Source organism: Oncorhynchus masou, chromosome 1 (genome assembly GCF_036934945.1).
Source record: "Oncorhynchus masou masou isolate Uvic2021 chromosome 1, UVic_Omas_1.1, whole genome shotgun sequence".
In the NCBI taxonomy this organism is placed as follows: Eukaryota; Metazoa; Chordata; class Actinopteri; order Salmoniformes; family Salmonidae; genus Oncorhynchus; species Oncorhynchus masou.
Genome location: NC_088212.1, coordinates 29523983 through 29547153, shown reverse-complemented (window position 1 = coordinate 29547153; position 23171 = coordinate 29523983). Strand labels below are relative to the sequence as shown.

Genomic DNA, 23171 nt, shown 5'->3' with positions numbered 1-23171 from the left:
TCGGTCGTGAGTGTTGCAACCTAGGACAGATGATTTTTATGCATTTCAGCACTCGGCCGTCTCATTCTGTGAGCTTGTGTGGCCTACCACTTCGCAGCTAAGCTGTTGTTGCTCCTAGACGTTTCCACTTCACAATAACATCACTTACAGTTGACCGGGGCAGCTCTAACAGGGCAGACATTTTACAAACTGAGTTGTTGGAAAGGTGGTTGAAAGTCACTGAGCTCTTCATTACTGGCCATTCTACTGCCAATGTTTGTCTATGGAGATTGCATGGCTGTGTGCTCGATTTTATATACCTTACAGCAACGGGTGTGGTCAAAATAGCTGAATCCACTAATTTGTAGGGGTATCCACTTACTTTTGCATATACAGTGTACACCATTGAAAACGCCATAACCAACCTGAGAGAAAAACAGGAGTCTTGAATGTGTATGTGATCATGGCAAGAATTATTCTCCTCTTCAATCCTCTCTTTTTCAAATGTTCTTCAGGAGTCAACTCAAACGCCCATTTATTATTGAAACAGTTTGATGAACCAAAAAATGTAATTAATGTCATAATATATAAATTATGTTTGACTGCCCTTTCATACCAACTTCAGACTTGCTTTACCAGACAATCATCTGCATTTTAATAACTTGATTTGGGTGATGAATCCTAACCTAGTCGTTTCTTTATATATTTAAATACAACAACAAAAATCACATCAATATGGGAAATAAAGAATCCATACTTCAAATTACATTTTCAAAGATGTAACATGCATGATGCAACATCAATGTGGTCACATTAACCCAGAAATGAAAACTACTATACTGAGGAGTGTTGTAACCATGCAATTGATCAAACATGGAAACCAGGTTAAATGGAATAAATTACAATCTTTCTCAAAATGACCAAATAATGTGTTTCATTTTGTGTTAGTGGTTGAGAGATGAAAGCTATCATCTTTGTCACCAGGCCAGGACTGTCAGTCACAGCCTTGAGGTTGTAGAATTCGGAAGGAACATATTATTAAACCATCACTGTGTTTGTATCATGGGAATAACATGAACAATAAAGAACATTCTTATTTAAAACAGCATATACAGTGGGGCAAAAAAGTATTTAGTCAGCCACCAATTGTGCAAGTTCTCCCACTTAAGATGAGGCCTGTAGTTTTCATCATAGGTACACTTCAACTATGACAGACAAAATGAGAACAAAAAAAAACAAAAAAAATCCAGAAAAATCACATTGTAGGATTTTTAATGAATTTATTGGGAAATTATGGTGGAAAATAAGTATTTGGTCACCTACAAACATGCAAGATTTCTGGCTCTCACAGACCTGTAGCAACTTCTTTAAGAGGCTCCTCTGTCCTCCACTCGTTACCTGTATTAATGGCACCTGTTTGAACTTGTTATCAGTATAAAAGACACCTGTCCACAACCTCAAACAGTCACACTCCACTATGGCCAAGACCAAAGAGCTGTCAAAGGACACCAGAAACAACATTGTAGACCTGCACCAGGCTGGGAAGACTGAATCTGCAATAGGTAAGCAGCTTGGTTTGAAGAAATCAACTGTGGGAGCAATTATTAGGACATGGAAGACATACAAGACCACTGATAATCTCCCTCGATCTGGGGCTCCATGCAAGATCTCAGCCTGTGGGGTCAAAATGATCACAAGAATGGTGAGCAAAAATCCCAGAACCACACGGGGGGACCTAGTGAATGACCTGTAGCGAGACCAAAGGCCCGTATGAAGTTTGCTAGAGAGCATTTGGGTGATCCAGAAGAAGATTGGGAGAATGTCATATGGTCAGATGAAACCAAAATATAACTTTTTGGTAAAAAGTCGTGTTTGGAGGACAAAGAATGCTGAGTTGCATCCAAAGAACACCATACCTACTGTGAAGCATGGGGGGGTGGAAACATCATGCTTTGGGGCTGTTTTTCTGCAAAGGGACCAGGACAACTGATCCATGTAAAGGAAAGAATGAATGGGGCCATGTATCGTGAGATTTTGAGTGAAAACCTCCTTCCATCAGCAAGGGCATTGAAGATGAAACGTGGCTGGGTCTTTCAGCATGACAATGATCCCAAACACACCGCCCGGGCAATGAAGGAGTGGCTCCGTAAGAAGCATTTCAAGGTCCTGGAGTGGCCTAGCCAGTCTCCAGATCTCAACCCCATAGAGAATCTTGGGAGGGAGTTGACAATCTGTGTTGTCCAGCAACAGACCCAAAACATCACTGCTCTAGAGGAGATCTGCGCCAAAATACCAGCAACAGTGTGAAAACCGTGTGAAGACTTACAGAAAATGTTTGACCTCTGTCATTGCCAACAAAGGGTATATAACAAAGTATTGAGATAAACCTTTGTTATTGACCAAATACTTATTTCCACCATAATTTGCAAATAAATTCATTGTAGGATTTTTAATGTGATTTTCTTGTTTTTTTCCCCCTCATTTTGTCTGTCATAGTTGAAGTGTACCTATGATGAAAATTACAGGCCTCTCATCTTTTTAAGTGGGAGAACTTGCACAATTGTGGCTGACTAAATACTTTTTTGCCCCACTGTACATACAGAAGATGTCCATATCTTGCTCAACCAATTTCTGATATTTTAACATGTCTGAAAACTTCTAATGCAGTATGCATTTTTGCAGCAGTCTTGTTTGTGGCACAGTTTATTGTAATGAAAAACCACTTCATGTAGAAATGTACATAATATGCACAACAATCTATTATTCACAAAATATTTTTAAGGTTAATTGTAAATTAAATTCATTTGACATTCTTATCTTATGCAAAAACCTGACAGAAAATCATCCAGCTAGTTCCAGGACCAAATACCTCAGGACATTCTCTGAACACATCCAGTGTAAGGTGGCATCGTGGGATGAAGTGGTTCACAGCACCACGCTGTTTGTGGCACAGTTGTTGGCAGGGATGCCGATGCGGCGGTGGCAGGTGAACATCTTGCGCAGTTCGGCGCGAAAGCGGTCATGTAGCCAGGCGTACAGGAAAGGGTTACAGCAGGAGGAGCTCATAGCACACAGGTGGCACAGCAGTTGGATGAGCAGGAAGAAGCGCTTGTCAATCAGGTCAATGTCAATGTCCCGCAGCACGTTGAATACACTGATGGGCATCCAACACACGCCGAAGGCCGCCACCACCAAGGTGACCAGACGGAAGGTCTTACGCTTGCGGGTTCGCTGGGCCTCGGCCTGGCTCTTGGTGCGGTGGCCAGGCGCCACACAATTACGCAGCTTGACAGAGATACAGAGGTAAGAGATGCAGAGGGCAGAGAGAGGCAGGACGTAGGTCATGAAGAGTGTGCTGTAGGCGTAGGCCAACCTCTCTTTCTCTTTGCCCATCCAGAACTCCTCACAGATGGTGAAGCCCTCATTCTTGAACTCCACATGGTAAGTGTGGGCTACAGCCGGGGCCACAAGCCCACAGGAGAGCAGCCAGATCCCAGATAAGAGGTAGGTACACGCCAGCACTGAGATCCGCTTCTTCAGTGGGTGCACTGTGGCATAGTACCTAGGACCAGGCGGGAAAAGAGATCTACTTAACAGCTCATTTACAAGCATGAAAAAAAGTGTGATTTTGTATGTTTTTTGCTTTTTGATCTGACAGTAATTGCACTGTTGCACTGTGTCGCGCTGATATCACATGCTTGTACTGTTGCTGTAGATTATTGGATTTATTGTTATTGACGTGAAGTGGAAATTAAATCATCTTCAACTGACTTGAGTTTATAGAAGAGTCATATTATGGTGCTGAATAGAGCTGTTAAGAGTATTTTATGTTACAGACCTTGAATGTATACCTAATCATCATTCTGTTACAGCCGCAAATATTGAAACACCATGGAGGAAATGTCAATAGAGGATAAATGATCAAACCTGTGGCGGAAATTAAATGATGTAATAATAATAACATAGAAATGTAATAGCAGTGTTCATTCTACCCAAAATCATAACATTTTGTCTAGTCTGACTTAGTTAAAGCCACCACGACCAAGGCTTACCTGTCAACACCAATAGCAGTGAGAGTAAAAACAGACACATAGACCGTTACTGGCTGGATGAGGTAAACCAGGTAGCACATGAACCTCCCAAACACCCAGCCGCGGGGGTTGAAGGCATAGGCCAAGGTGAAGGGGACACATGTGGCACACATCAGCATGTCGGAGAAGGCCAGGTTCCCTATGAAGAAGTTGGTGACATTGTGCATCTTGCGGGTGCGGCAGATGACGTAGAGCAACAGGTAGTTGCCAAATACCCCGATCAGCACCACCAGGGCATAGCAGGGGATGATGAGCAGCTTGAAGGACTGCGGCAGCTCCACCCCCACAAACTGAGGGCTGCGTTTAGACGAGGAGGAGTTTTGCAGCGCCACCTCAAAAACCTGACTGCTGGTGTTCCCCTCCATGCCAGCCACACACGGCTCAGGAGAGGCCAGATCTACAGCCCACCCACTGCCCTCCATCTTAGTAGGTCAAGCACGTCACACTGTAGAAAGGGCCAGAGGTGCCTAGAGAGAAGATAGAAATAGGAAAACTTATCAGTCCACTTGTTGTTGGGCTCAATGGATTCTGATGTGTCAAGTCTATTGAAATTCTTCATATCCAAACTAAATAACAACCTAAAAGCCTGTTTCTATTATAGCACTGTGGTGACAGTGAACATATCTCTGAGAGGTCTGTGCTACCTGTATCCCTTGATTGGACTGATTGTTCTGGATGATACTAGCATCCACTGAATAACCGTTGGGTTGGAACAGTTGGGTTGGAATCGAATAATTCTCTTTGGCGCCTAGAGTGAATAAAACATGCATAAAATATATTTACACAGCACATCAAGCAGCTAGCACATTTGGTTCCTTGGAAGATCTGGGAACATATTTTTGGATCCACATTGGTTGTGGGAACGAAACCATGTTTCATGACCTGTAAAACTGGATGTCTTTTTTAATGTTCTGAGAACAGAAGTGAAAATGTCTTTCATACTTTTAGTGAATGTTTCAAGACTTTCAATAACACCGTATTTTGGGTTAACATTTTTTTCACTCCAAGCACAGATAGGACACATTTATTTCCTTAGGTATTAATCATGCAAACAAATTTATTTTTTATTGTGCCATGGCAACAGTGAGATTCAAACATATAATCTTGTGTTCTTTGTCCATTTGTCCACTGTGCTAATTTAATCTATTAAAACAGATCCCATTTCAAAGGAAACAAGCACTCATTAAGATCAGGTGTGGCCAATTAGTGGGTGAGGCCAACGCACCTGAACACACTTAACAAGAGAGGGTAGAAAGAGTTGTTGCTGCTGAGTTCGGAATGTACATGTTTTTAAATAACATTCTTAGAACATTCTCTGATTAGTAACAAAGTTCTCTTGTGGTTTTTATGGAAAGTTCTCTTAACGTTCTCGGAACAGTTTGAGAACATGACTTTAAATAGAACCATGTGGAAACCTGTAGAAAACGCTGAAGTAGTGAAATGTCCACAGAAGAACATTGTTTTTTAGCGTTCCCTGAACTATTTGAGAACGTTCCTAATGTGAAACCAGTTGGAGAACATTCCTAGAACATTACCAAAAGTTAAATTGAGCTTTCAGGAAAAGTCCTGTTAAAGTAATGAAATATCAAGAAAATACCATTTCTTTGTCAAGTTCCTTCTACTGAGAATGCTCCAAAGCCAAGTAACTGTCCTGCATCATTCCCAGAAAGTTATGGATATTTTGCATACAACATTCCCACACGACAACCACGCTTTCACCAACCTCTACGAAACATGGTTCTCAGAGCATGTTGTGCTAGCTGGGGCAATGTCTTTAATCAGTGAAATTATAGTGAATCATTCAGAAATCTATTCACTTTATACTATGAATTGTGCTGCAAATGAGCAGCACTCAGACAGTGACACATGAATGACACAAATATGCTCTTTCGTTCAACAAGCCTCTAAATGTGTAATCATACTTTGCTTGTTGATTTGTTGTTGTGACCTCATTTCAGCATTTTTTTGCTAAAGGAGCCACAGGATCAATAGGGTATGCCTCTATAGATGACTGCATACATTCAGCATCTTACTGTGTTAGCAGTGGTTCAACAGAAACTCATGTTGAGAACAGGTACACAGATGGTATGAGTTGAGAAGTTGAACCATGTTCATGAGAGACACTGTGCCGGGTAGGGAGGGCAAACCATTAGAGCCAAAATGGTTTTACCCAATCACATCTACAATCTTGACTGTCTCTCAAACGCTTTTGAGACATGGATTAGTCATGCTTAAACAGGAAGCACACAGTGCAGTTGATGGACAGATGGATCCAATTTTAGCACTTACAATTACTGGGCACACACTGGTTGAATCAATGTTGTTTCCACATCATTTCAATGAAATGACGTTGAACCATTGTGAAATTTGAACGTTGAATTTACATCTGTGCCCAGTGGGTAGTATGTGTCTTTCTCTATTTTGAATTCAGCCACATTATGAAGCAAAATAGGGTAATGGACTTTTGAGGTCCTCTTCAGGTTGCAAAGCGATGGCTGTGCACCAACAAAATAAAATGTACTCATGACTCCCGCTGGTCAGGAAAATAGGTGGAACAGAGCTGTGAGTGTTTAGTCAGAGAACCCGCCCCACTGGGCACAGATGTCAGTTTCAACATCTAGTTTTGATTTACATTTGGTTGCGTTCTCAACTAAGGTGAATTCAACAACAATGTCACTGTGTCATTAGATTTAGTTTTAAAATGTTGGGCGAAAAAAAAAGTGAAACGCTTTTTTTGTTGTTGCAAATCCAATCAGTTTTCCACATTTTCTGTTTGACATTACGTGGAAACAACATTGATTCAACCAGTTTTGCCCAGTGGGACAGGTTGTCTAAACATTCACCCACTCTCCTACTGGGAGACAGACAGGGCTGGAACACTAAACAATCTATATCTGTTCCACTGGCCTCATACTCAACCAAGGACAGAACATATTAACAAAGGGAATATCTGATTCAATAGGATCTCAATAGATGAAAAGCACAGGACTCAGTATAATAGAGGCACATTGTGCACATGGGTTTCACTCTCTGCAAAGTGCTGCAACACATTAGCTTGGAACATTTTTGTCTAATAATGCCAGGGGATGCCCCCAGGCACGCAAACATTTCCCTAAGGTGTTGTTCACCTCTTTCTGAGAATGCATTTGAATGGCAGCTAATATAGGTCTTTATCTTGGTAAGTGCTGATGGATGTCAGCCTGTTAGACACCCTGTCTAGGTAGAATCTCTGGTTATTAAAGACCATATAAGTTCTACTATAAAAGCATTTGTCATTTTACCTTATAACCACATCCAAATACATCTTATTTAGTAAACATATAGCATACTAAAGCTTAGGTTATATAGATTCTGACAATATTCCCTTATTTGGAAAACATTGTAAAATGTTCTACCCAAATGAATCCTATAAATATTCCCAGGAAATAAAATGTATTCTAAGTTGGCAGTGGCACAAAACTGGCTCTGATTGAAATGATTGTAGAATGCAAATGACAGAGGCTATAGGAAAAGTGACGTTACTGATTTCATATTTTAAGAAAAACTATTGTAAAATGATTTCCTATAGCCTATTAATCCTAGAAAACATGAAAATTCACATTTTAAACCTTACCTATGCGGCAAGAAGAGCAGTGGTCCACGTTTCAACTCCTCCAATATCAGCGGAGACTGGCAGTGAATCTAACTGTGACTGTCAACTTATCCACATTGGAGAATCACCAAACTGAGCGCATCAACGTTTCCCACTCCAGAGAGAGGAGCAGAGTGAAATAAATAACCCTTGAACGCTCTCAGCTGTTTTACAGCATAGCCTTCATTACAGTAGAGCAATTTGTGAAATTGTGCACCAAATCCTCAGTGGGCTGCCTGCAGTGTGCACAGCTGTCTCTGATGACCACCTGCTTGTATGCAACAGGTACTGGACAGAGGGTCTGTCGCATCCTATACAGTAGCCTATTTGAATGTAACAGTTGGCTATTTGTGATGGTTTATCAAAAAGCGCATCATGATGGATTCATACAGTTACTCATATCAATCTATGCATGTCTACATCACCTTAGATTAAATTGTTTTATATTTGGAAGTGGATATTGGAACGGCAGAACGGGGGGGTTAAGGTAAGGGTTAAGCATGGGGTTTAAAATTGAATTTATAGCGGTATCACGTAGTGGATACGCAACAGTAACTATTCAAATGGATCTCCTCAAGCATCCTTATTTATTTGTCGATTAGACTGGGTTGTAACGAAATTCATCTTCCTCTGACGAGGAGTATGACAGATAGGACCAATGTGCTGCGTGGTAAGTGTTCGTTGTTTTTTTATGAAATGTCACTGAACACAAAATTACAAAGTGAAAGACAGAAACGAAAAAAAACGAAACAGTTCTGTATGGAGGAAACACAGACACAGAAAACAGTCACCCACCACTCAAGTGGGAAAACAGGCTGCCTTAGTATGGTTCTCAATCAGAGACAACGATTGACAGCTGCCTCTGATTGAGAACCATACCAGGCCAAACACATAGAAAACCAAAACTAGAACAACACATAGAATGCCCACCCCAACTCACGCCCTGACCAACCTAAAATATAAACAAAAACAAGGAACTAAGGTCAGGAAACAAGGAACTAAGGTCAGGACGTGACATGGGTTGATTACATGATCACTGTTTTCATGGCCAATGAATGTAGAGAAAAGCCTTCGTCTTCCAGTATCTCTAGGTTTTAATCAATGGCTGTCCATGTTGGAGGGAATGACTATCGATTCTAAATAATTGGCTATTCATTGAATGCCTATTCATTCTAAATCATTGACTGTGATTTAAGAAGACCAGGGCTACGTGCCAGGCCAGGGGCGACCAGGTGTTTCATTCGCTCTGACAGTTGCATTCATTAAAGCATGGGGCTGTTCATCATAGAACACATAGTAGTGAGATCAATAGATGTTAACCTCCCTCACCTACTCGTACAAAACACTGCTCCTGGCTGTGTCAGCCACCTGGGAAGTGAGCCATAGTGACAGTGTGGTGTTAAATTGGAGTGGTGTGAAGGCAGTCTGTAGGCAATAGGCAGGTGTCTAAGCAATGCTACAGTATGCACAATGTAGCCGGTGGCAGTTTTGACAGCTGCAATTGCATATTCATGACTCACTGTGATTGTTGGGAGCTGTAAGCTCAACTACAACAGCAAAAATTATTTTGTTGGTCCTGTTCTGTCTGCTCTCTTACAATTTTACAGACCGGAAGGGATGGATAGTAAAGTAATGTACTTGTACTGGGTTCAGTTGTTTCGCTCTCCATATAATTAATTATTTTGTTACAGCTTCACCAAGCAAACCTAATGATTATAAATAGATGTTATTTTCAAATGGGAACTGGTATTTGATTCATTAAAGTCATGTCCTGGATGTTATCCTTACAAATAATCCTGATAGGTATCAGTCTGGTGTTTTCTGTAATAACCTTAGTGATCACTGCTTTACAGCCTGTGTTCATAATGGCTGCTCAGTGAAATGACCTGTCCTGACTTGTCATAGATGCTTGCTAAAAACCTTTAATGAGCAAGCCTTCCTTCATGATCTGGCCTCTGTAAATTGGTATAGAATCAGCTTGATCCCCTCTGTCGAAAACTCTTGGACCTTCTTTTTTGATATTGTCAGAAGTATTACTAACAAATACGTGCCCATAAAGAAAATTTGAATTAAAAAGAGGTTCAGCCCCTGGTTCGACCGTAATCTGGCAGAGTTACTCCACCTCAAGAATTACATTTGGCAAAGCCTGCAGGCTCATTAAGCACTCAGGCTATCCGGAAGGTCAAAGTTAACGATTCCCGGATCTGAAAATCAGGCTCAAATAAAATGAAAAATAATGCGCCTGCTCTCAAGCTTAGCCTTTTCTTAACAACACTGTCATCTCAGATTTTCAAAATATGCTTTTGAACCATAGCAATTGACTAATTTGTGTAAGAGTATGCTAAGCTAGCTTAGCATTTTGAGTAGCATTTAGCACGCAACATTTTCACAAAAACCAGATAACCAAATAAATAAAATCATTTACCTTTGAAGAGCTTCGGATGTTTTCAATGAGGAGACTCAGTTACATACCAAATGCGCAGTTTTTCCTGAAAGCGTCTGTGTGTAGGAGAAATCGCTCCGTTTTGTACATCACATTTGGCTACCGAAACGAACCGAAAATTCAGTCACCTACAACGTCAAACCTTTTCCAAATTAACTCCATAATATCGACCGAAACATGGCAAACGTTGTTTGGAATCAATCCTCAAGGTGTTTTTTCACATATCTCTTCATTGATATATCGTTCGTGGAAGCCTGCATTCGTCTCTAAATTCCATGGAAAAATACTTGCAGCTGACTTTTGCGCACCAATTTCGGCGCAGGACACCGGGCGGACACCTGGTAAATTTGGTCTCTTATGGTCAATCTTCCAATGATATGCCTACAAATACGTCACAATGCTGCAGACACCTTGGGGAAACGACAGAAAGGGCAGACTTACTCCTCTCGCATTCACAGCCATATAAGGAGACAATGGAAAACAGAGCTTCAAAAATCCTGCTCATTTCCTGGATGCCGTCTCATCTTGGTTTTGCCTGAAGCTCACGTTCTAGGGCACGCACAGAAAATATCTTTGCAGTTCTGGAAACGTCAGAGTGTTTTCTTTCCAAAGCTACCAATTATATGCATAGTCGAGCATCTTTTTGTGACAAAATATCTTGTTTAAAACGGGAACGTTTTTCATCCAAAAATGAAATTGCGCCCCTAGAGTTTCAACAGGAGCAGTTCTCTCTCTTGGTCTAACCCCAATAAGTTCTTGAAAACGGTTCAACCCTGTGGCCTCATTTATAAAACGGACTTACGATATATGTTGATCTTAATTAAGTATGACTTATGCAGAAAACCATGCATAAGTAGTTATTTATAAAAACCTCACTTTGATGTGGAAATGATCTTGTCTCTACGCAAAGTCTCGACTTGCCGTAAGTGATTTTCCTGCTGGTTGTGTAGGGGTATTGCAGTTTGGGGCGCATATGCGTCCAAGCCTGTGGTGAACTGTGCATTAGCTTTATGAACAATTTGTTAGGAATTATCAATTAAAGGTGCGAGGAATTAATTGCCAGAGGCAATGTGTTTGAATTAACAACAGGATGAAATGTTCTATATCACAGCCATCATTCAACCGCATCCTGCAACACATGATCGAGGCGATACTACACGTATTGTCCAGGAGATACATTAGTTTCCCATTTACAGCCGACAAACAGGCGCGCCTCAAAGCCGAGTTTGTGCGCTCATTTAATTTCCCAAGGGTCATAGGTGTAGTTGACTGCACGCATATTGCCTTACGTGCACCATCTACAGATGAGCATGAATATGTTAACAGGAAGAATTTCCATTAATTGAATGTTCAGATCATCTGCGATGCCTGTATGCAACTTCTCAATGTATGCTCTAAGTGGCCAGGGTCTACGCACGACTAATTCATTCTGCGCCACAGCAGAGTAGGCCTGCATCTAGAAGCTGGTGAGAGTGGAGGCGGGTGGCTTCTCAGTGAGTTCTTTTCTTTTTAGTGTATAATAGCCTATTAACCGTGCAAAATAATGTAACAACGGTTTTACCCTATTAGGTGACAGGTCTATCCACTGAAAACGTGGCTTCTCACTCCCTTTGCCGATCCCCGAACCGCAGAGGAAATGCGCTACAACTTGCCACATGGCAGAACAAGGTCGGTTGTGGGGCGCACCATCGGACTGCTGAAGGGCAGGTGGCTTTGCCTTGATGCATCAGGTGGAAAACTCCTCCACAAGCCAGAAAATGTAACTCCATTTAATAAAAATGCGAAACTTTAATTTTTTTTAAAAATGGGTCAACTTAAAGCAAAACATTTTATATTTAACATTTTATTGAAATTACACACCCAAAGGTTCTGGCCAAATAGCTGAAATAAAGTTTTTAATTTGGCTCTGCGGCTACTGAGATGTCACCTTGAAGCTTGTGCATTTTGAAGCAACGCTTGTGTAAACGAATGGAATCAGCTGATTCCTATCATTTCCACTAGCATTGTAACAGAATGCAAACAGATTTCCAGGGGACATCTCAGTAACTGTAGTGCCCATTAGTAGTGCAAGTTTGTTTGACAAGAACACCTAAGTATTATATGTTGGTCGGTTTTAAGAACGAATGGTTTTCCTCCCCAATCAAAGGTGAGAGACATAATACTGGCATGTGGTGTGCTCCACAACATAGCCCCGAGGCATGGCATTAGAATGGACCCCCAAGAGCCTTCTAAACTACCACCCAATTGAGCACCTGCCCCGCCTGATGCAGTGAGGAGGCGGCAGCTCATACAGAGATTGGTGGTAGAATCAGAATGCCAGACAATATACAAAGAGTTTTTTTTTTATTCATGTTGTGGAAAACGTTCAACAATTGCATTATGGAAATTATTCAAAAGCCTTCGTATTCTTCCAAGTTCAGTCACAATCTGCCCAACCAATGTGTTCAACTTGTTCTGGGTTTGCAGGACTGAGGCAGTCAACACGCGAACTGTAGACGTGGATGCAGACATGGATGGACCCTCGAAACCGGTGGCAAAGCATTCCCCCTCACTCCTGGCACCTGCGGGTCTGCGACGCTGGGGAATTCATCCCGGCACACGGACACAGACGGACCCTCGACACCGGTGGCCAAACATTCCCCCTCACTCCTGGCACCTGCTGATTTGGGAGCCTCACACACTTTATCCCTGGGTGGAGGGCACACGGGCTGTAAACCTCCCTTGGTGGAGGGGGCACCCCCACCCGGCACACGGGCTGCAAACCTCCCTTGGTGGACGGAGCACCCTCACCCGGCACACGGGCTGCAAACCTCCCTTGGTGGACGGAGCACCCTCACCCGGCACACGGGCTGCAAACCTCCCTTGGTGGAGGGAGCACCCTCACCCGGCACACGGGCTGCAAACCTCCTTGGTGGAGGGAGCACTCACCCGGCACACGGGCTGCAAACCTCCCTTGGTGGAGGGAGCACCCTCACCCGGCACACGGGCTGCAAACCTCCCTTGGTGGAGGGAGCACCCTCACCCGGCACACGGGCTGCAAACCTCGGCACACCCTCACCCGGGGGCTGCAAACCTCCCTTGGTGGAGGGAGCACCCTCACCCGGCACACGGGCTGCAAACCTCCCTTGGTGGAGGGAGCACCCTCACCCGGCACACGGGCTGCAAACCTCCTTGGTGGAGGGAGCACCCTCACCCGGCACACGGGCTGCAAACCTCCTTTGGTGGACGGAGCACCCTCACCCGGCACACGGGCTGCAAACCTCCTTGGTGGAGGAGCACCCTCACCCGGCACACGGGCTGCAAACCTCCCTTGGTGGAGGGAGCACCCTCACCCGGCACACGGGCTGCAAACCTCCCTTGGTGGAGGGAGCACCCTCACCCGGCACACGGGCTGCAAACCTCCCTTGGTGGAGGGAGCACCCTCACCCGGCACACGGGCTGCAAACCTCCCTTGGTGGAGGGAGCACCCTCACCCGGCACACGGGCTGCAAACCTCCCTTGGTGGAGGAGCACCCTCACCCGGCCTTCCCTTGGTGGAGGGAGCACCCTCACCCGGCACACGGGCTGCAAACCTCCCTTGGTGGAGGGAGCACCCTCACCCGGCACACGGGCTGCAAACCTCCCTTGGTGGAGGGAGCACCCTCACCCGGCACACGGGCTGCAAACCTCCCTTGGTGGAGGGAGCACCCTCACCCGGCACACGGGCTGCAAACCTCCTTTGGTGGACGGAGCACCCTCACCCGGCACACGGGCTGCAAACCTCCCTTGGTGGAGGGAGCACCCTCACCCGGCACACAGGCTGCAACGCAACTTCACCCATTTCCATGTGAATAAAATAATAAAATAAATCAGTGCATGTCTTGTATATTGTATATTAAAATGATTGACAACCAAGTTTCACATTTCACATTAATTACTTGCCGTGATCCAGTGATGTGGTCGTGGGGGTTTCGTTGCCGACTTCAGTTTGCGATGTCACTGCTAAACGATGTAAAAGTTGGGATAAACCAAAAGAATTTAAATTGCGCTTTCCACAATGATTGCCCCGATGCGCTGGTCCATTTGGGAGAGCTCTGGCGTTCCAGGTCCCCCTCCTGTCGCCTTAATGCGGCGGTTATATACACAACTATTTTTTTCCCTTGCAGTTTAAGGTCATACCATTTATTTTTCACATCAGCCACAGTTCTGTCTTGCTGCCCCACCTTATTCAATGCAGAAGTGACACACTCCCAAGCTACCTTTTTGGCTTTGCTGGTCAACCCACTATTTAGTCCACCGAATAAACGTTTTGCCTGTCTTCAATCTCCTCTACCATCGCTGTGATCTCGTCTTCCAAAAAGTTTACTTTTCTCTTTTGATCCATGGCTTTTCCTGACTAAACCCTCATTTGTGCTAGCATTCTACAAGGGGAAATTGCTGATTGTAAAGGCACGTTCAGGTGCAGTTGATTTGAGATATATAGATCACAGGTGTGTAAGTCACAAATGGGCTTCTTAGAACCTGCGTAAGCAAGATTTTTTTATGCTCAGCATTTTTTATGAATTGAACTTAAGCACACTGTCGGAAATGATCTTACGACTAAGTTCAAGTATAAATCTAAGAACATCTTTATAAATGAGGCCCCTGGAGAATAAAGCCTTTTCCTCACAGCTGCCCATGTCCCTTAATGTTGATGATCTGGTTGTTACTGACAAGGAGCACATGGCTGAGCTCTTTAATCACCATATCAAGTCAGGATTCCTATTTGGCTCTGCCATGCCTCCTTTCCCATTCAACAATTCTTCATCTCCCACCCCTTCTAATGCGACTATCCCCGATGCTCCTCCCTTTTTTCCCCCCTGCCCCGCTACAAAGTTTCTCCCTGCAGGCGGTCACTGAGTCCGATGTGCGAAAGGGGCACCTCAAACCTGACCCCCAAAAAACATCTGATTCAGATGGTTTAGACCTTTTCCTCTTTAAGGTTGCTGCCCCTACCATCGCCAAGTCTACCTCTGACCTTTTTAACCTCCTCTTTGGGGAGGTTCCCATTGTTTGGAAGGCAGCCAAAGTGCATCCTGTATTGAAAGGGGGATATCAAGCTGATCCTAACTGTTATAGGCCAATTTCTATTTTGCCCTGTTTATCAAAAGTGTTGGAAAAACTTGTCAATAATCAACTGACTGGCTACCTTGATGTCTATAGTATTCTCTCTGGTATGCAATCTGGTTTCTACTCAGGTTATGGACATGGTCCAAAATTATTTGAACCTATGCCCTTGATTCTAAGCAATGTTGTGCTGCTATTTTTAATGACTTGGCCAAAGCTTTTGATACGGTAGACCATTCCATTCTTGTGGGCCGGCGAAGGTGTATCTAAGGGGTCTTTGGCCTGGTTTGCTAACTACCTCTCTCAAAGAGTGCGGTGTATAAAGTCAGAACATCTGCTGTCAGCCATTGCCTCTCACCAAGGGAGTACCCCAAGACTTGATCCTAGACCACACACTCTTCTCAATTTACATTGAGCATAGCTCAAGCAAAATTAAGCATAGCTCAAGCAGTAGCTCACCCATTTATATGCAGATGATACAATCTTATACTCAGCTGGCCACTCCCTGGATTTTGTGTTAAATGCGGTAGTCACATCATACAAGTACTTGGGAATATGGCTATATGGTACACTGTCTTTCTCTCTGCACAAAGTAAAGCTGCAGGCTAAGGTTAAATCTAGACTTGGTTTCCTCTATCATAATCACTCCTCTTTCACCACAGCTGCTAAACTTACCCTGATTTAGATGACCATCTTACCCATGCTAGATTACGGCTACGTAGTTTGTAGATCGGCAGGTAAGGGTGCTCTTGAGCGGCTAGATGTTCTTTACCATTCGGCCATGAGATTTGCCACCAATGCTCCTTATAGAACACATCACTGCACTCTATACTCCTCTGTAAACTGGTCATCTCTGTATACCCGTCGCAAGACCCACTGGTTGATGCGTATTTATAAAACCCTCTTTGGCCTCACTCTCCCTATCTGTGATACCTACTGCAGCCCTCATCCTCTACATACAACACCTGTCACATTCTGTTAAAGGTCCCCAAAGCACACACATCACTGGGTTACTCCTCTTTTCAATTTGCTGCAGCTAGCGATTGGAACGAGCTGCAAAAATCACTCAAACTGGACCGTTTTATCTCCATCTCTACATTCAAAACCTAAATCATGGACCCTCTTACTGACAGTTGTGGCTGCTTCACCTGATGTATTGTTGTCTCTACCTTCTTGCCCTTTATGCTGTTGTGTGTGCCCAATAATGTTTGTACCATGTTTTGTGCTGCTACTATGTTGTGCTGCTAACATGTTGTGCTGCTGCCATGTTGTATTGCTACCATGTTGTTGTCATGTTGCTACCATGCTGTGTTTTCATGTGTTGTTGGCATGCTATGTTGTTGTCTTGTGTCTCTCTTTACGTAGTGTTGTGGTGTCTCTATTGTCGTGTTGTGTGTTTTGTCCTATATTTTGATTTAATTTTTACATTTTTAATCCCAGCCCCCTGCGAGAGGCCTTTTGACTTCTGGTAGGACGTCACTGTAAATAAGTATGTTCTTTAAATTATGCTGATATTGTAGTCTGTTAAGCACTTCCGGCGCCGACAGAGATGACCGCCTCGCTCCGTGTTCCTAGGAAACAATGCAGTATGTTGTTTTTTTACGTGTTATTTCTAAAATTGGTACCTCAGATAAACTTAGGTTTCATGACATACAGTCGGGAGGAACTACTGAATATAAGAGCAACGTCAACTCACCATCATTACGACCAGGAATATGACTCTTCCGAAGCGGATCCTGTGTTTTGCCTTCCACCCAGGACAATGGTTCGGATCCCAGCTGGCGACCCAAAACAACGACGTTGTAAAAGAGGCAAACGAAGCGGTCTTCTGGTCAAGCTCCGGAGATGGGCACATCGCGCACCACTCCCTAGCATACTACTCGCCAATGTCCAGTCTCTTGACAACAAGGTTGATGAAATCTGAGCAAGGGTAGCATTCCAGAGAAACATCAGAGACTGTAACGTTCTTTGCTTCACGGAAACAGGGCTCACTCGAGAGATGCTAACGGAGTCGGTGCAGCCAGCTGGTTTCTTCACGGATCGCGCCGACAGAAACAAGCATCTTTCTGGTAAGAAGAGGGGCGGGGGGGTATACCTTATGATTAACGAGATGTGGTGTGATAATAACAACATACAGGAACTCAAGTCCTTCTGTTCACCTGACTTAGAATTCCTCACAATCAAATGTCGACCGCATTATCTACCAAGGGAATTCTCTTCGATTATAATCACAGCTGTATATATCCCCCCCAAGCAGACACATCGATGGCCCTGAACAAACTTTATTTGACTCTATGTAAACTGGAAACCACATATCCTGAGGCTGCATTCATTACAGCTGGGGATTTTAACAAGGCTAATCTGAAAACAAGACTCCCTAAATTCCATCAGCATATTGATTGTGCTACCAGGGCTGGTAAAACCTTGGATCATTGTTATTCTAACTTCCGCAACACATATAAGGCCCTCCCCCGCCCTTTCGGAAAAGCTGACCACGACTCCATTTTGTTGCTTCCAGCCTACAGACAGAAACTAAAACAAGAAGCTCCCGCGCTCAGGTCTGTTCAATGCTGGTCCGACTAATCTGATTCCACGCTTCAAGACTGCTTCGATCACGTGGATTGGGAGATGTTCCGCATTGCGTCCAAAAACAACATTGACAAATACGCTGATTCGGTGAGCGAGTTCATTAGAAAGTGCATCAGCGATGCTATACCCACAGCAACTATTAAAACATTCCTAAACCAGAAACTGTGTATTGATGGCAGCATTCGCGCGAAACTGAAAGCGCGAACCACTAGTGACCGGAAACATGACCGAATACAAACAGTATAGCTATTCCCTCCGCAAGACAATCAAACAAGCTAAGTGTCAGTATAGAGACAAAGCAGAGTTGCAATTCAACGGCTCAGACACAAGAGGTATGTGTCAGGGTCTACAGTCAATCACGGATTACAAAAAGAAAACCAGCCCCGTCACGGACCAGGATGTCTTGCTCCCAGGCAGACTAACTTTTTTGCCCGCTTTGAGGACAATACAGTGCCACTGACACGGCCTGCAACCAAAACATGCGGCCTCTCCTTCACTGCAGCCGAGGTGAGTAAAACATTTAAACGTGTTAACCCTCGCAAGGCTGCAGGCCCAGACGGCATCCCCAGCCACGTCCTCAGAGCATGCGCAGACCAGCTGGCTGGTGTGTTTACGGACATATTCAATCAATCATTATCCCAGTCTGCTGTTCCCACATGCTTCAAGAGGGCCACCATTGTTCCTGTTCCCAAGAAAGCTAAGGTAACTGAGCTAAACGACTACCGCCCCATAACACTTACTTCCGTCATTATGAATTGCTTTGAGAGACTAGTCAAGGACCATATCACCTCCACCCTACCTGACACCCTAGACCCACTCCAATTTGCTTACCGCCCCAATAGGTCCACAGACGACACAATCGCAACCACACTGCACACTGCCCTAACCCATCTGGGCAAGAGGAATACCTATGTGAGAATGCTGTTCATCGACTACAGCTCACATTTAACACCACAGTACCCTCCAAACTCATCATCAAGCTCGAGACCCTGGGTCTCGTTCCCGCCCTGTGCAACTGGGTACTGGACTTCCTGACGGGCCACCCCCAGGTGGTGAGGGTAGGTAACAACATCTCCACCCCGCTGATCCTCAACACTGGGCACCACAAGGGTGTGTTCTGAGCCCTCTCCTGTACTCCCTGTTCACCCACGCTGCATGGCCATGCATGCCTCCAACTCAATCATCAAGTTTGCGGACGACACTACAGTGGTAGGCTTGATTACCAACAATGACGAGACGGCCTACAGGGAGGAGGTGAGGGCCCTCAGAGTGTGGTGTCAGGAAAATAACCTCACTAAGGAGATGATTGTGGACTTCAGGAAACAGCAGAGGGAGCACTCCCCTATCCACATCGACGGGACAGTAGTGGAGAGGGTAGTAAGTTTTAAGTACACATCACGGACAAACTGAATTGGTCCACCCACACAGACAGCATCATGAAGAAGGCACAGCAGCGCCTCTTCAACCTCAGGAGGCTGAAGAAATTCGTCTTGTCACCAAAAGCACTCACAAACTTCTACAGATGCTCAATCGAGAGCATCCTGTCAGGCTGTATCACCGCCTGGTACGGCAACTGCTCCGCCTACAACCGTAAGGCTCTCCAGAGTGTAGTGAGGTCTGCACAACGCATCACCCGGGGCAAACTACCTGCCCTCCAGGATACCTTAAGCACCCGATGTCACAGGAAGGCCATTAAGATCATCAAGGACAACAACCACCTGAGCCACTGCCTGTTCACCCCGCTATCATCCAGAAGGCGAGGTCAGTACAGGTGCATCAAAGCAGGGACCGAGAGACTGAAAAACAGTTTCTATCTCAAGGCCATCAGACTGTTAAACAGCCACCACTAACATTGAGTGGCTGCTGCCAACATACTGACTCAACTCCAACCATTTTAATAATGGAAATGGATGTAAAAATGTATCACTAGCCACTTTAAACAATGCCACTTAATATAATGTTTACATACCCTACATTACTCATCTCATATGTATATGTATATACTGTACTCTATATCATCTACTGCATCTTGCCATCTTTATGTAATACATGTACCACTAGCCACTTTAAACTATGCCACTTTATATACCCTACATTACACATCTCATATGTATATAATGTGCTCTATACCATCTACTGCATCTTGCCTATGCCACTCTGTACCATCACTCATTCATATATCTTTATGTACATATCTTTATCCCTTTACACTTGTGTGTATAAGGTAGTAGTTGTGGAATTGTTAGGTTAGATTACTCGTTGGTTATTACTGCATTGTCGGAACTAGAAGCACAAGCATTTCGCTACACTCACATTAACATCTGCTAACCATGTGTGTGTGACAAATAAAATTTGATTTGATTTTTGATTTGATGTGTCTATTTTAACTAGACGTTCTAATGAAGTGTTCTAATCAAACCAGTTTGAGCGTATGCTGCAGGGACCACTGTAGAATGATCACAACCATGTGCTCGTATGCGTCAAAGGGTTAGCTAGCTAAATCCTGTGTAATGCCTAGTAATTACATTGTAGTACATGCACTCTCTGGTTGTGTACTAGTGGGTTTATCCTCCCACTAATGGGTAACATACACTGAGTGTTTAAACATTAGGAACACCTTCCTAATATTGAGTTGCACCCCCTTTTGCCCTCAGAAAGGCCTCATTTTGTCAGGGCATGAACTCTGCAAGGTGTCAAACACACCTTGCAGGGATGCTGGCCCGTGTTGAATCCAATGCTTCCCATAGTTGTGTCAAGTTGGCTTTTCAGTCCTTTGGGTGGTGGACCATTCTTGATACACATGGGAAACTGTTGAGCGTGAAAAACCCAGCAGAGGTGCAGTTCTTGACACAAACTGGTGAGTCTGGCACCTACTATCATACCCCGTTCAAAGGCACAAAAATATTTTCCAATTCACATACACACATACATAATCCATGTCTCAATTGTTTCAAGGCTTAAAAATCCTTCTTTAACCTGTCTCCTCCCCTTCATCTACACTGATTGAAGTGGATTTAACAAGTGACATCAATAAGGGATCATAGACTGACCAGGTGAAAGCTATGTCATGTAAAGTGCTGGTGTTCTTAATGTTTTGTAGACTCAATGTAAATTAAATATATAAGGCTCTTTTAAAGCCCCCATTCAGTCTTTGCTATTATAAAATGTTTACATCATCAATGTATGTCTAATAAATCCCTGTGTATATTTATTAAATGAAAATAACTCCAAAATACATTTTATATAATTTATTTCCCTGAGCCTCCTGTTGCCCTTGAAATGCTGTCTGATTGTGTGGGCGCTAGGAAACAAATTTGAAGATAATTACATATACAGCCCTAATTGGTTGATAGGATGGTCTAGAGCCCACCCCCTTACTCAGATGAACAGTCTTTTATAATCAGATCATATTGCGATGTCATGATATGGACCAAAAGTCCCACCTGAACAGGCTGAAATTCCAGCATTTTCTTTTCAAAAAGGGCATTATCATAATTTTCACAATTTAGAATGATATTTCTCCCACATAGTTTGGAAATATGATTTAAAAATCTGGATAAGCATGTTTTTAACTGCACTGCCCCTTAAATAGATCTGCTTGTACATGAGTACTGTCAGTGTCAGGAAGCACTGACAGGTATGACCATGTTCCTGTGGAGGTCATTTACTCAGTAAACCTTGTTTTCTTGTAACTGGGAGCTGTGATCTGCTATGTACACAGTCTTTTGTTGTGGACATATATCTTGGTTTTATATACGTGGGTGATATTAATGGCAGCAGAGAGGCTGCCATGGCTGGAGAGCATCTTTGCGTGTTTCAGTAAAAGATTGATGGGTGCTTGCCTGGAGCTTATCAGCTCCTATTGTTTTCCTCGGGTTGTTTTTTTCCTTTTGATTTAACATATGATAGATTGTGTTTGGTAAGTCCCAGTGTCTAGAGGCACAGGCTGATGTTTGCAGGTATACAAATTACATGACCAAGCACAATACCGTTCAATTAGACTGTCTTCTCTGTGATGTTAGGGATTGTGTATGATTATGACATCAGCTGTCTATCTGTCAGCTGTCTATTATGACATCAGCTGTCTATGTATTATAGGTTAAGCTCTGACATCTGTGATTATTGTCTTATTCATACATTCATAATGATGTGGCTATGTCACATTTATGAAATCAAAAACATATTTAACCTTTATTTAACTAGGCAAGTCAGTTAAGAACAAATTCTTATTTACAATGACAGCCTACTGGGGAACAGTGGGTTAACTGCCTTGTTCAGGAGCAGAACAACAGATTTTTACCTTTACCAGGATTTGATCCAGCAACCTTCCAGTTACTGGCCCAATTCAACATACTGTGGGGTCTAAACACTAGGCTACCTGCCACCCCAAATGTTTTTAGAGGTGTAATGTATGCATTATGAACATACTGTGGGGTCTTTAGCTAATATACATTTGTACCCAGTTTATGCTACCATTCCACATAAATTGGCAGGGTGTAGGAGTGGGGGCTGGACTTACCTACACTGGGCTGAAACTATGTTATGTGAGGCGTAGGTGTGTGCCGTCTTGGTTGGATTTTTTTGGAAGTGACATAGTGTCCTTCCTGCTCACATTGTCAAACTGAATTTAGACAAAAATGGATGAAAGCACAGACATGTCAGGTTCATTATTAAGCAACAGTAAAGCATAGACATTAGGCCTCGGTGAGAGGACATGATCAAACAGAATGAGCTCTAGAGAGCCTACTTTTGTGAGAACATAAATATATATTATCATGAAAAGCCTTCAACAATCTTTCACAAGAAGGATAGTTTAATATTAATTTAATTGAATACATAATAAAATACACTGAGTATACAATTATTTTTTAAACACTTGCTCTTTCCATGACATAGACTGAATCCAGGTGAAACCCTTATTGATGTCACTTGTTAAATTAATTTCAATCAGTTTTGATGTATGGGTGGAGACAGGTTAAAGAAGGATTTTTAAGCATTGAGACAATTGAGACATGGTTTGTGTATTCATGCAATTCAGAGGGTGAATGGGCAAGACAAAATATTTAAAACCTCTACAGGATAGGTGGGTCCCCCATGGGACGGTTGAGCTAAAATAGACATATCTGATATTGGCAGAAAGCTTAAATTATTGTTAATCTGATTGCACTGTCCAATTTATAGTAGCTATTGCAGTGAAAGAATACCATACTATTGTTTAAAGGAGAGCGCACAGTTATGAACTTGAAAATGTATTAATAAACCAATTAGGCACATTTGGGCAATGGTTCATTGGATCAGTCTAAAACTTTGCACATACACTCCTGCCATCTAGTAGCCAAAATCTAAACTGCGC

At 43.4% G+C, this 23171-nt stretch overlaps 1 protein-coding gene across 1 annotated transcript in view; it reads right to left on the bottom strand.

Annotated features, from left to right (window-relative positions):
* Nucleotides 1-2700: 2700 nt before the first annotated feature.
* LOC135541571 (prolactin-releasing peptide receptor-like) overlaps nt 2701-23171 on the bottom strand; it is a 31939-nt gene continuing 11468 nt past the window's right edge. The window contains exons 3-4 of the mRNA XM_064967879.1: nt 4032-4537; nt 2701-3541 (exon numbers count right to left, since the gene is read on the bottom strand). Of these exons, the coding sequence (XP_064823951.1) occupies nt 2905-3541; nt 4032-4492 (1098 nt within the window). The 5' untranslated portion in view covers nt 4493-4537 and the 3' untranslated portion in view covers nt 2701-2904. The remainder of the gene's footprint in view (nt 3542-4031; nt 4538-23171) is intronic.